At 41.8% G+C, this 13,995-nt stretch overlaps 1 protein-coding gene across 1 annotated transcript in view; it reads left to right on the top strand.

The window, feature by feature from the left end:
• The first annotated feature begins 563 nt into the window (after positions 1-563).
• LOC120024582 (chemokine-like protein TAFA-1) overlaps positions 564-13,995 on the top strand; it is a 266,417-nt gene continuing 252,985 nt past the window's right edge. Inside the window, exon 1 of the mRNA XM_038968873.1 lies at positions 564-687. Within this exon, the coding sequence (XP_038824801.1) occupies positions 564-687 (124 nt within the window). The remainder of the gene's footprint in view (positions 688-13,995) is intronic.

Raw genomic sequence — 13,995 nt, 5'->3', positions numbered from 1 at the left:
CTTTCCTAACATATGTAATTTGGTTAGTGTTTTTCCATATCTCTGCCATATCTTTTGTAGGCCACCCTCTATCACCCACTTACTCTTTTCTCTCTCCTCCTTTAGACAACCCTTGCCATGTGTCTCTAACCTTCTCTCTGCCTTCCTCCTATAGCCCATAGAGATAGATAGAGGGCTCTAATGCCCAATGACCCATTTAAGCATGGGCAGCGCCATTGAGGACTTTCACCATTTTGAAGTAATCAAGTGGGTGGGACTTCCTATTGGTTAAATAAGGATCACATATTTCCATCCAGGTCACCAGGAGGGATCAGCCAATTAATTATACCCGTGAGCAAACATTCCATAACTGCATGTGACAGTAAATTGCCAATCAGTTTGTTTATCAACTCATAGAAGTAGTAGAAGAACTTCAAAATGGAGACGGCCTCAATGGCGCTGCCCATGCTCTCACAGATGCAATAATGGGACAGATACAATTTTGTGTCCTCTAACTATCTCTATGCTCTAACCCTCTCTCTCTCTGCCCTCTTCCTCTAGCCACCCTCCCACTCTGCCCTGCCATGTCCTTGTTCCTGGGCCTGTGGATTAGCCTGGGCTTCCTGCTGCTGTGCCAGGCCACGCTGTACGAGACACTCCAGCAGCACCACGTGCCCCGGCCCGGACGCAACGCCATCCAGATCCTGGGTGAGTCCCTTTCTATGTTCTGTCTGCCCACATCACGCGGTGCCCACTACCCACCCAGTCCTCTCTGAGAATTGTAAGAGTAAAATATCCCCAGTGGAAACAGTGAAGAAATAGTCTTCTGTCTTTTGTAATAGATTGGTTTGCAACCAATATGTTAGCTACTGCGAGAAGAAGAATAGTGCACTGTGGTTTCATAACTTTTTATATTTGTTTGTTTCTATAGATTCTGGCATTGTATAATGGATTGTTTATGTTTCTTATGGTTCATTCATGTATCCAGCTCTCAGAGGTGTCATGCCTATAGGCGGCACAGGGGCATGTGCCCCCTCAGATTTGTCCTGTTTTATTTTTATAATTTGTTGTTGTTGTTTCTTTGTAATACCTCTAGCCACCGAACAATTGTTGGCTTTAGCTAACTCAGATAGGTAAACTATCTCCCAACCTCATAACTAGCTACTAAGAAGCCATTTCAGGCTATCAAGGAAGTTAGAGTAGCTAGCTTGTTTAAGTATCTTAGCTGGCATGCCTGCTGGCAAGGTTGGTAGACTACAAAAGCAATTACTAAATGTACTAAAAAAGACTCCTTTCAATCTTTTACCCAGATTTTTGCAAATATGCAGAGAAGCATATTTAGTTAAGAAAAAACACCAGTCAGGAGGATACAGACAGCTCAAGAGGTATGCTTACATACGCAGAAAAATACATATATTTATAACATAGAATTAAGCATAATAATTAGGGGTAAAAAAAAGCCTTTTAAGGTATTTGAAATACAACATTCTCCAACAATTCGAACCAGCCACCCAGCAACCCAGCCATCCAGACTTATTTTGTCCCTCATTAGATTTTTGGGGTGCATTTTTGGGGTGCCTCTGCCAGCTGTATATAAAACTACACCATCTTCAAAGTTGGCTTTATTGACATTCTCCTCCATTCTTTGCAGTAAATAGTTTTTGCTTAGAGTTGATTGTAATGTTTAAGCTCAGCTGCAGCTGCTGTTTTGATCTGAGGTTGGAACTCCCCCTCTGCCCCAGACAGACAAAGAGCACTTTTTAACGGGAGAGGATTTTCAGTGTGGGGAAAGAGTGACTGCAGCATCCTGAATCTATCAGACTAGCTGGTTGATTGGTACGTAGGACAGGCTCTAGGCAAAACTCCCCATCAGTATGCTGTGAGTGCAGGCTGCTTTGATCACTGTGGCTTAAATGGAAATAACAATTATGTTTTTCTCTCACTTTCCGGAAACATTCGGCAATTAAAGCCAGTTCCTTCTCCACTGTGGGGGCTAAAGGGGAGGGAGTCAGTGAGATGGGTCTGATTCTCCTCATTTATGTGGGAGTAGAGTAGTTGTGTTCTGTCACTCCCCAGCCATGTGTCTTTGGAAGCAGGTTCCTTTAAGCTTTTAACAATGACTCGCTCCTGGAAGCTTCTGACGACAATACTATTCCAAACCCCTTTCACCAGGAAACCAAATCCCAATGCCTGTTAAACATTGATTCCATCTATCTGTGCTTGTCTCATTCTCCGAGCCGTGCTGCACCATGGAGTGAAAAGACAGTGATTGAAGCAAAAGCAACAAAAAAAAGAGACATTGATTTCCCCGACTTGTGATGTCAAGACAAGATTGTTGATAGCCAATGAGGTTTTTAAGCAGCAGTGAGCTGGAGCAGTGGTGCAGGGCAGGTGGCTTGTTTTGGGGTTGGAACAGCTGACGTAGTGGGACTTGGTTGTGGGTGTGAGACAGAGGCTTCACACAAAGTGGTTTGAGCTCCATAATTGGAACAAGTGGGAACAGGATGAGCGACAGAATGAATTTTTTAAAACTTTGTTGCCAGGTTTTTTGTACAAGGATGTGCATGACCTACAGTAAGTGTCTTCTGAATTATGTAGAGGTCCAAGTGAAAACAAAGAGAAAACCCTGCCCATGAGAAGACAGCTAAGTTATTGGTGAGACAAATATCCTCCTGTTCTAGTTTTGTGAAAGGGTTCTTGTCAGAGAAATCAGCTTGTACAAACACACACACACACACACTCACATTTTTTTTCTCAGCAAAGTCATTATGGCATGGCATTTTCATGGTCCCCTGGGGAACAGGGGGATGCATACACAAAGTGAGTCTGAGAGCAGAAGTGTTCTGTCTGAGAGCAGAAGTGTTCGGTCTGAGAGCGGGAGTGTTCGGTCTGAGAGCGGGAGTGTTCGGTCTGAGAGCAGAAGTGTTCTGTCTGAGAGCAGAAGTGTTCTGTCTGAGAGCAGAAGTGTTCTGTCTGAGAGCAGGAGTGTTCGGTCTGAGAGCAGAAGTGTTCGGTCTGAGAGCGGGAGTGTTCGGTCTGAGAGCGGGAGTGTTCGGTCTGAGAGCAGAAGTGTTCGGTCTGAGAGCGGAAGTGTTTGGTCTGAGAGCGGGAGTGTTCGGTCTGAGAGCGGGAGTGTTCGGTCTGAGAGCAGGAGTGTTCGGTCTGAGAGCAGAAGTGTTCTGTCTGAGAGCAGAAGTGTTTGGTCTGAGAGCAGAAGTGTTCTGTCTGAGAGCAGGAGTGTTCGGTCTGAGAGCAGGAGTGTTCGGTCTGAGAGCAGAAGTGTTCTGTCTGAGAGCAGGAGTGTTCGGTCTGAGAGCAGGAGTGTTCGGTCTGAGAGCAGGAGTGTTCGGTCTGAGAGCAGAAGTGTTTGGTCTGAGAGCAGAAGTGTTCTGTCTGAGAGCAGGAGTGTTCGGTCTGAGAGCAGGAGTGTTCTGTCTGAGAGCAGAAGTGTTCTGTCTGAGAGCAGGAGTGTTCGGTCTGAGAGCAGGAGTGTTCGGTCTGAGAGCAGAAGTGTTCTGTCTGAGAGCGGGAGTGTTCGGTCTGAGAGCGGGAGTGTTCGGTCTGAGAGCAGGAGTGTTCGGTCTGAGAGCAGGAGTGTTCGGTCTGAGAGCAGGAGTGTTCGGTCTGAGAGCAGAAGTGTTCGGTCTGAGAGCAGGAGTGTTCGGTCTGAGAGCGGAAGTGTTCGGTCTGAGAGCGGGAGTGTTCGGTCTGAGAGCGGGAGTGTTCGGTCTGAGAGCGGGAGTGTTCGGTCTGAGAGCGGGAGTGTTCGGTCTGAGAGCGGGAGTGTTCGGTCTGAGAGCAGAAGTGTTCTGTCTGAGAGCAGAAGTGTTCTGTCTGAGAGCAGAAGTGTTCTGTCTGAGAGCAGAAGTGTTCTGTCTGAGAGCAGAAGTGTTCTGTCTGAGAGCAGAAGTGTTCTATCTGAGAGCAGAAGTGTTCTGTCTGAGAGCAGAAGTGTTCTGTCTGAGAGCAGAAGTGTTCTATCTGAGAGCAGAAGTGTTCTGTCTGAGAGCAGAAGTGTTCTGTCTGAGAGCAGAAGTGTTCTGTCTGAGAGCAGAAGTGTTCTGTCTGAGCGCAGGAATGTTCTTTATTGTGAAAGTGGATGAAGCTCTGATGAAGCTCTGAGTTTTGGCACAGAAGAGCGCAGGATGCATTTATTGTTCAGTGTGCTATGCAATAGAAAATCATTTTATAAGGGAGAAGATTGGTACGGTCAATCAGCAGCATGTACTCAATGAAATTCTGTCACTGGCTGATTGTCAAAATCTAGAATGATAGAATGATTAAGTTCAACTTAAGCTATCTACAACTAACAGTGATCAAGTGCACCACTTATTGATGAGGATATGCTAATATATACGTGTAATCACCATTGGATGTGATGACATTCACTATCATAGTAAAAAAAACACTCCACATGTTCCCTTTATGTTGACTGTGTGAAGGACACCTTTTTTTCATAGTTGTTTTGCAACTGTACAATTTACTGTAGTGTCAAGGCCTTTTAAGTTCTCATCAATCTTACTCAACTGCAGAGTGGTTTTAACAGATGTAACCAGAACTGCTTTCTCAGAATTGAAATGCTATGATGAATATTTGTATTAGAATTGATTTAATCATTTGAGGATGCTCTCTGGTTTCAGCGACCAGATATTTTTATATAAATAAATATGCAGTGCGTGGAGACCAAAGTGAGATCTCAGATTGATACATGCTTTGGTTTTATGTTTAGCTGTTTACTGTAATAAAATATAATTAAATGGATAGTCATAATTAAAAAGAAAACATAATGCATTACTCTGTAAGATGCCTTCATCTGTGATGTATGGTAACATACAGGGTTTTGATGCTGTGAACATTGTAAACATAACTAATAAAAAGGAACTTCAAATGTTACGATTCAAAGCATTTTACAACGGCTAAAACCATTGCCAGTCAATACACAAAAGAAACTTGAAGGCAAGGCCAGAAAAACAACCAACGAACACAAACCTGTTTGTGAGTTGTGCTTCTGCCTTCGATGCAGTATCTCTGTTTACACAACTTATGGCCTTGTACACATCATTCTGAAAACCGGAATGATACCCATGAGTCTGCCAAATATTCCAACTATTGGAATATTGCCTACCCAATTTCCATTATTTTCTAACAAAGGGTTTACACTGTTGTTTGATTGACAGGCATGTGTTCTGTACCAGAAAAAAAGCCTTAAATAAAGGTATGTGTGGATCTCGATATGGAGCCTGGTTTTCAGACTGGCTGAGTGAGTGAATGATACTGCAGCAGCTCTCAGTACTCAGACGAGGGTGTGAATATATCTCTGCACAGGGGAAGTGAAGGTCATGTTGAGCAAGGTACAAATGTAATCCCCCAGCCTGTTCAAGCATCTAACAATGTTTTAAAAAATCTGCTTATCCCCTTCTGCAACAGCGAGCTGACAGAATGCCACTGCACAGTACATGCGTACCAAAAATATACAAGGAGAGATAGGGGTTTTCAACCTCAATTTCTATATTTATTATAATATTTCAGTAAGAAATCTGCTGGTCACAGTTGAGGCTGGGATTGAGTAACGAGTCGCCTGACTGCTTCATCACCTGCTCAGGAAGCGGCGCCGTTGCCTTCCCATGAGCCCCTGCTTCACGGCCTCCCCTACGTCCCCCGCGCCGGGAAAGATTGATTGTGCCCAGATTCTGGGCAGCCAATTCTGGTCTCTTAAGAAATAATCCACTACACTGACAGATGAGGCGAATGTGACATGACACACAAGCCCAGCTCAGCTCTTTCCTCACCTGCCAACTAACACAGTACTGCCAGGTTCACTCCTAGAGAAAGCAGGTTGCTCCTGTGGATGATTCTACTGGACACTATGCAGCCCAGTTGAAGGGTCAAACTGTAACATTCAAAGAAATATGGATTGTCATTGTTTGGAGAAGTTACATTGAAATCAAACATTTCTTAATAGTCAGTTTTATGTTCAACTGCCACTGAATATGTATTTGTTTCCTTTCCAAATGGAAGTGCATTGTCATTGTGTGTCCTAGCAATGCCCATAGGGAGGATATTGAATGCAATGGCGATGCATTCGGTTTATGATTCTGACATAACTCTCTAAGGACACTAGCTGATTCCCATTCCAATGTAAGCTACAATATTAACATACATCACTATTAATCCTGAAGGAGCTGTCCTTAGCTGTCGTTTTGACAAAACTGAAACAGTGTTGTCAGACACAATAACAAGTCAATTGTTTGTTGCAATGACGGTGCTAAACTGTCTCTCATAGTTGATTAAATCAACAGAACTGGTGACAGTAATGACAGGTTAGCCAGTTGTTTTCCCCGTTCTACATGGAGATGCAAGCAGCCACTTGGTGTGACTGAACTAATGATGTGATTTAGGAATCACTTGAATCATCCTTGTAAGAAATGCAAAAATACTGTATAGGAAGTAGGGTGCTGAGGACTTTGTTTTGGTGAAACCCATGCTAATTTTGGATGGTTTATAGCATAAGGTGGATAGGTCATAATTTGCATACTGCAGCAAACAGTGCTGATATTGATATTGTACTGCACTCTTGAGGGAGCTTGCAAGGAAGCATTTCGCTGCACTGTTTATACCTGCTGTAAACTGTGTACGTGAAAAATGCAATTTGATTTGAACCCATACCATTTATAAAACGGTTATAATGATTTAATCAATTGAATGTAAATATCTCATAATGAATAACCTTTTGAAAGATGATTGGAAGACAAGCGCTTTAATGATGTTCATGTTCAGTGTGCCATTTGATATGCAATACTTCTTTAGTCTAGGAAAGCGGCAGAAAAGAGGCAGAAAAAAACATGTAATTACTACTATTATTCATCATGACACAGAAATAACCACACAGCTAAACACAGTTTAAAGTGAGCAATAGCAGAAAATGAAATGTCAACCAATAGTAGTAAAATATGGGGAATCCTGTTGTTGACGAATGGAGCCCCATGTTACGATGAGCAGATTGACCTCCATTTAACTGTGTGGAGGCTTTTTTATATGATTCATGTATCCTGACATTCTGAAATCTTTGTTATGGTTTACTTTGAACTTTTCTGCTGTGACTGTGGGCTCTTTTCTGTAGGATGAGATGTCTGAGTGTAGGTGGGTGTGTTGGTGAACCTTAGGGCATCTATATTTCGGTAAATGAGAACTGGGTTGAATTCCGGAAACGTACATTTCAAGAGTGAATCTATTTTTTCATTGCCATGGGTATGTCTAGCGCAGAAGAGGGATGGTTTTCCTGGCTGAGTTTGAGAACATGCCAATTAGCTACACTATCAAACAACATTACATACAAATATACCCTTGCAGTTTTAGAATTTATTTACGGATTTCTCAATTTCCTTATTGTTGTGATTTACTGCCTGCATTGTTCCATACAGTAAAACATGAAAGATACAAACACTGTAATCTCATGATAGTGCTCAAACCATATTTAAGTACTGTCAACATGAATGTAATCCAAATGACTGGTTCACTTATGCAACTTCAATTTACGCTTTTGTAAACTGCCAAAGGGCAAGCAGTTTTACAACTACCCACAGGAAAGTAACATCTCAGTATGAGTTTTTGTGTTTTTGCTTGGCCATTAATTTGATACATTTCACACCCACTTTTAATTGCAAGGACGAATTAGTGTGAGAATGGATGGTGGAAACAGAATTCAATTAAATTCTGCTCACTGGAATGGATGGTGACTTAATCAGATTTTTTGTTGTGCAAATTCGATAAAAAGGAAACGTTTGATCAGGTTTGCACACACACACACACACACACACACACACACACACACACACACACACACACACACACACACACACACACACACACACACACACACACACACACACACACACACACACACACACACACACACACACACACACACACACACACACAGAAAGTCACAAATAAACCATCACCACCTAGACAGTGGCCAGGACAGGGTTCTGGGATAGTTAAATGGCTTTCTAAATGCGGTGACAGCAAGCATGGTTCATCAATGCAATTCTCATGGCATAAGAAAAAGATACCTCCACATCCCCTAAAAAAAAACTACTTCAGTGGCTCTGACATAATTGCCTGATGAGAATCAAAATCTAAACGCACACAAATGTAATAAGAAACCAAGGCATTCTTTTTCCAGGCTCAAACACCCAAAGCCTTTAATCTGGTTCCATATTGGGTTGTAATTGCTATAAAAACTGCAGGCTTTAGTTGAGAGCTCATTGTTGATGTCTCTCACTCTATCGCAGAGCATGCCCTTCGAGGTAATGAAAGCAACCTTTTTAAAACTGGGCAATAACTGCCTCATCATTCCTATACAGAGCATCACTCTCTCTCTCTCACCCCTGCCCTCCCTCCCTCTCTCCCTCCCTCTCTCCCTCCTTCCGTCCCTCCCTCCCTCCGTCCATCTCCTCGTCTTTATCTGCCCCTGAGACGATTCGTCATGGATCAGATGAGACCATTTGTCATGGATTAGTGCACTTAAATGTCTGTGTGATAGTGGAAGCAGTCACTGGAAAAGCTTAGGAATCCTATTACACTGCTTTTTATGGCCGGCGGGGGTAAGAGACTAGGGAGGGAGGTTGAACTGGCATTTTATTTGAGCTTCATACCATTTCTGTTCTCATACGACAAAGAAGCGCTGATTCATCAGAAAGACAGTCCACTTGGAGGAGGAGGTCTGGTTGAAGGACTAGATTGTAAAAGTGGAATGAATATGTTGAACATGTTTGAATTCTTTCCTCTCTCTGTATGTTCACTCAGTGCCCTGTCAGAGCTGCATATTACTCGATTTAATCTTTCTACTGATGACTTTGATACCTTCCTTTGCTTTCACCCCACCTTCTTCAATTATTAATTTGTTAGGAAATCTGAACGATTACTCTTGTTTGAGAATCCCTAACTCCAATAATGGAGGTACACATTGCGATAATATCTAGAAAGAGATTGTCACTCTTTCATAATCTTCCTAGGCCTATTCAACACATTTAATTCAGCTGTAGCAAGATTTCAAGATTATTAGTATTTACCTTGCAGAGTTTCCTATCACAGGCGTCTCACTGCTGGTACCTTGATGGGCCTTTATTCCCTGAGTGAAAAGCGATAGTAGCGGATTAGATCCTGTGCTATCCTTATCTTCTCTCTGAAGTCAGATAACTGTGTCAGACAGAGAACAGTTCCTGTTAATCACACAAGGTTTGTTCCTCTACTCCTGTCGTACAACAAACTAAAACTAATAGACCAACTCACAGTTTGGAGGAAAGGGTTTGTCTTCTGCCCTATTTCAGCCTAACCTATATTTAAACACCCTCATAACATTCACTGTGGTACTATCCAAGATAACAGTGGTTCTTTCAACTCTGGTGTTTAGATCGTTATAAAAGAAAATCTGTAAACAGAAAAACAGTATAATGGCCAGTGTGAAGTGACAGCAGAATGTGCACCTTCCCTGCAACACCAGTATCTGATATCATCCCAGACCTTTTTGAAAAACACATACTGTAGCCTACCAAATGGAAGCCCATGCAGGGAACAAAATTGTTAATATATAGAACAATGCAAATATCAGTGTTTTTATGCAGCTAATCCACCACCCCCAGCCCTTATTTTATCGTGTGGCTGAACTGAAAGAGCTTGGTTATATTAATGGAGTAAAGAGACACAGGCAGGTAATTGTAATGCAGATACTTTGCACTATCATTTAGAACCACTACAGAGGACGAATGTTACTCATTTGCTATTTCGTTTGCAGAGCACTCCAGCACCTAATTTACTTAGTGACATTCAGAATTGATTGTCTTAAATGTGTAACAATTTGCTCCACAATCTGTTCACTTCAGTGTGAGTTTTGCATACCCTTTCAATGGAGTCACCTTATTTTTTTAACATTGTTACATCTATGGGCTTTTATGTTTTTCTGTCATGCGTAATGTGTGGTAGCCTATATCATAGGCTATATATTGGATAACGGCACAATCATTTGAGCTTTTTGGGGCTTGAGCGCATAAAATGTATTTACTGTATGGCTCATCAGACTCAGGTAGCATCAATGGAGAAAAGTGATTATTCTCCATATGGAACATTTGTAAAATACTGGGAAAAATATTCAGCCCTAGTCGGTAGCTTATTCTTTAGATGTTTGGGGCTGCTGGTGAACCATGATGTGCAGGCATAATCAAAGTGACACTGGACTAGTGCATCTGCCAGAGTCTTTAAGGTGTCAATAGCTGGGTTTCCATCTAGTTGGGGACAGATTTTCATGGGAATATTCTAAAATCTGCACAAAAACAACATGCACATTTCAGAGTTTCCTTTAGGAAAATGTTGTGCTGGACAACGTGACCGGGAAGATTTTAATTTACCAGACATTTGAGAAATTTACCAGACATCCATATGCATTCAGATCTGGCTTGGAGCAGCCAGCGCCATCAATAAACAAGGGATATTGGCCAAATGAGCCACATTTACTTGTCCTTAAAAATAGCCTAAAATAAATTACTAAAACACTATTCCTTGTGTTTCGATGTGTAGCACATGCAAAACTTTGTAGCCATGTTTTTAGGCTACTTTCCTACAAAAAATATTGTCCACCTCACGGTCCAACTGTTGTAGATTTGAGTGCAAAATGCATCAGGGCATTGCATGCATAGGCCTATAAGCTTAGGAGTCCACTGTATGATATTAATAAAACAAACATTTAAATAGCCTATATGAAGGAAGACAAGCTTAGGCTTGTTCACCCACGACTGTGTGGCCAAACACGACTCCAACACCATCATTAAGTTTGCTGACGACACAAGAGTGGTTGGTAGGCCTGATCACTGACAACGATGAGACAGCCTATAGGTAGGAGGTCAGAGACCTGGCAGTGTGGTGCCAGGACAACAACCTCTCCCTCAATGTGAGCAAGACAAAGCAGGCGGACCGAACAGGTCCGCATTAACATCTACGGGGCTGTAGTGGATCAGGTCGGGAGTTTCAAGTTCCTTGGTGTCCACATCACCAATGAACTATCATGGTCCAAGCACACCAAGACAGTCGTGATGAAGGCACAACAACACCTTTTCCCCCTCAGGAGACTGAAAAGATTTGGCATGGGTCCCCAGATCCTCAAAAAGTTCTACAGCTGCACCATCGAGACCATCCTGACCGGTTGCATCACTGCCTGGTATGGCAACTGCTCTGCATCTGACCATAAGGCACTACAGAGGGTAGTGCGTACAGCCCAGTACATCACTGGGGCCAAGCTTCCTGCCATCCAGGACCTATAAAATAGGCGGTGTCAGAGGAAAACCCATAAAATTGTCAGACTCCAGTCACCCAAGTCACAGACGGTTTTCTCTGCTACCGCACGGCAAGCGGTACCGGAGCGCCAAGTTTAGGACCAAAAGGCTCCTTAACAGCTTCTACCCCCAATCCATAAAACTGTTGAACAATTAATCAAATGGCCACCGGACTATTTACATTGACACACCTTCCCCTCCATTTGTTTTGTACACTGCTGCTACTCGCTGTTTATTATCTATGCATAGTGACTTTACCCTTACCTACATGTACAAATTACCTCAACTAACCTGTAGCCCTGCACACTGACTAAACGGTACCGGTGCCACCTGTATATAACCTCATTATTGTTATGTTATTGTGTTACTTTTTATTATTTTTTATTAGATTTTATTTGGTAAATATTTTCTTAACTCTTCTTGAACTGCACTGTTGGTTAAAACCTCTCTGGGATAGGCGGGACGCTACCGTCCCACTTGGCCAAAAGCTAGTGAAACTGCAGAGCGCCAAATTCAAATAAATTACTATAAAAATCTAACTTTCATTAAATCACACATGCAAGATACCAAATTAAAGCTACACTTGTTGTGAATCCAGCCAACATGTCAGAATTCAAATAGGCTTTTTGGCGAAAGCAAACGATGCTATTATCTGAGGATACACCATAGTAAACAAAGAGAGAGAAGCATATTTCAACCCTGCAGGCGCGACACAAAACGCAGAAATAAAAATATAATTCATGCCTTACCTTTGACGAGCTTCTGTTGTTGGCACTCCAATATGTCCCATAAACATCACAAATGGTCCTTTTGTTCGATTAATTCCGTCTATATATATCCAAAATGTAATTTTATTTGGCGCGTTTGATTCAGAAAAACCCCGGTTCCAACTTGGACAACGTGACTACAAAATATCTCAAAAGTTACCTGTAAACTTTACCAAAACATTTCAAACTACTTTTGTAATACAACTTTAGGTGTTTTTTAACGTAGATAATTGATAAAATTGAAGACGGGATGATCTGTGTTCAATACAGGAGGAAAACAAACTGTAGCTAGCTTTCTGGTCACGCGCCTCTATCTAACAGTACACTTCAAGTTACCCTCGTTCTGGATGGCCGTACTTCTTCATTACACAAAGGAAAAAACCTCAACCAATTTCTAAAGACTTGACATCCAGTGAAAGTGGCAGGAACTGCAAGAAGGTCCCTTAGAAATCTGGATTCCCAATGAAAACCCATTGAAAAGAGAGTGACCTCAAAAAAAAAAAATCTGAATGGTTTGTCCTCGGGGTTTCGCCTGCTAAATATGTTCTGTTATACTCACAGACATGATTCAAACAGTTTTAGAAACTTCAGTGTGTTTTCTATCCAAATCTACTAATAATATGCATATCTTATCTTCTGGGGATGAGTAGCTGGCAGTTGAATTTGGGTATGCTTTTTATCCAAACGTGAAAATGCTGCCCCCTATCCTAGGGCTTGTAAGTAAGCATTTCACTGTAAGGTCTAGACTTGTTGTATTCGGCGCATGTGACAAATACAGTTGAATTTGATTTGAGAGAGATAAAGAGAGAGATAGAGATGCCGGTGACATGCTACGACACCGACATGCATTTCTTTATGTCAGATGGCTACTGCGTCTGCTATACAGATATACTGTAGATGTACAGAAAGAGGCTAATTGGTTAATATTTTGTGTAAAGATAAGCATTATATTATTCGATTATAGGACGAACTCCGGTAGGTCTGAAACATTCTTCCTCACCTCAAGTTCAACTGTTCGGAGTCAGTTGGACCTACGTTGCACACTGCCTTCATATCATAGGCTTGCAGTAGCTAAAGCTTAATTATAGCCACACCAAACCTTCACAAAAAGTTTATAAACTTTATTAGGGTAATATAAAAACTCAAGCCATTTTTTATAGGGAAAATATGAGCTGTCAGTCATATTGAAGCAAACACAGCATTTCATACAGTAATTTGGAACTTAATTTGGCCAAAGAAAATGGCTCAACAGAATGAAACACTTGCGAACTGGTTTAAACCTTCACGAAAGGTTTGAACAGGCTATATTGCAGAAATGACCAACGAAGGCAAGTGCCTACCATACCCAACAAATGATAGAAATAGGCTAAGGTTATTTATTAATCTTAAACTAAATATGGAGCTCACAATTAAAAAGACTCAACTGAAGTAAACAAAACACATTAAATAACTGGTTTCGATTAATAAATAGGCTTACAATAATAAATACATTTAAGTTCCAAAATTGAATCCTACCTGAATAGGGAGTTGCAAGGTGGCCTGCATTCTTCTCGTTTTTGTTAACTGCAATAATAAAACTTATATTAAATTTCCCTTGTGGGCTTTTCACTCTTTTTCCTCTAACTTTTGTTTTATATTCATTGAAAAAGGCCTCCATCTTCACAATCAACAGTGGCCTAGGCCAAGACTCCTCTGTTGCTCTCTCTCTCTCCTCAGCAGCAGGTACACTTGCGCGCGAGGCGTAGGAGAAGGTTGCTGAAGGGTGAATTCTGGGTAGAGGCTATGATAGACAGCCTCTCCTGGACAACTTGGCCTGCTACGATTTTATTTATCGGGCTTTTCATTTTTTTATCTGCGAAATGCAGGCAATTACCAGCATAGGGAAACCCAGGAGCATTTCCCCATCAGTGTTGTTTCCATCA

This window comes from Salvelinus namaycush, chromosome 2, assembly GCF_016432855.1.
Source record: "Salvelinus namaycush isolate Seneca chromosome 2, SaNama_1.0, whole genome shotgun sequence".
In the NCBI taxonomy this organism is placed as follows: Eukaryota; Metazoa; Chordata; class Actinopteri; order Salmoniformes; family Salmonidae; genus Salvelinus; species Salvelinus namaycush.
This window is presented reverse-complemented; position numbering and strand designations above follow the sequence as displayed.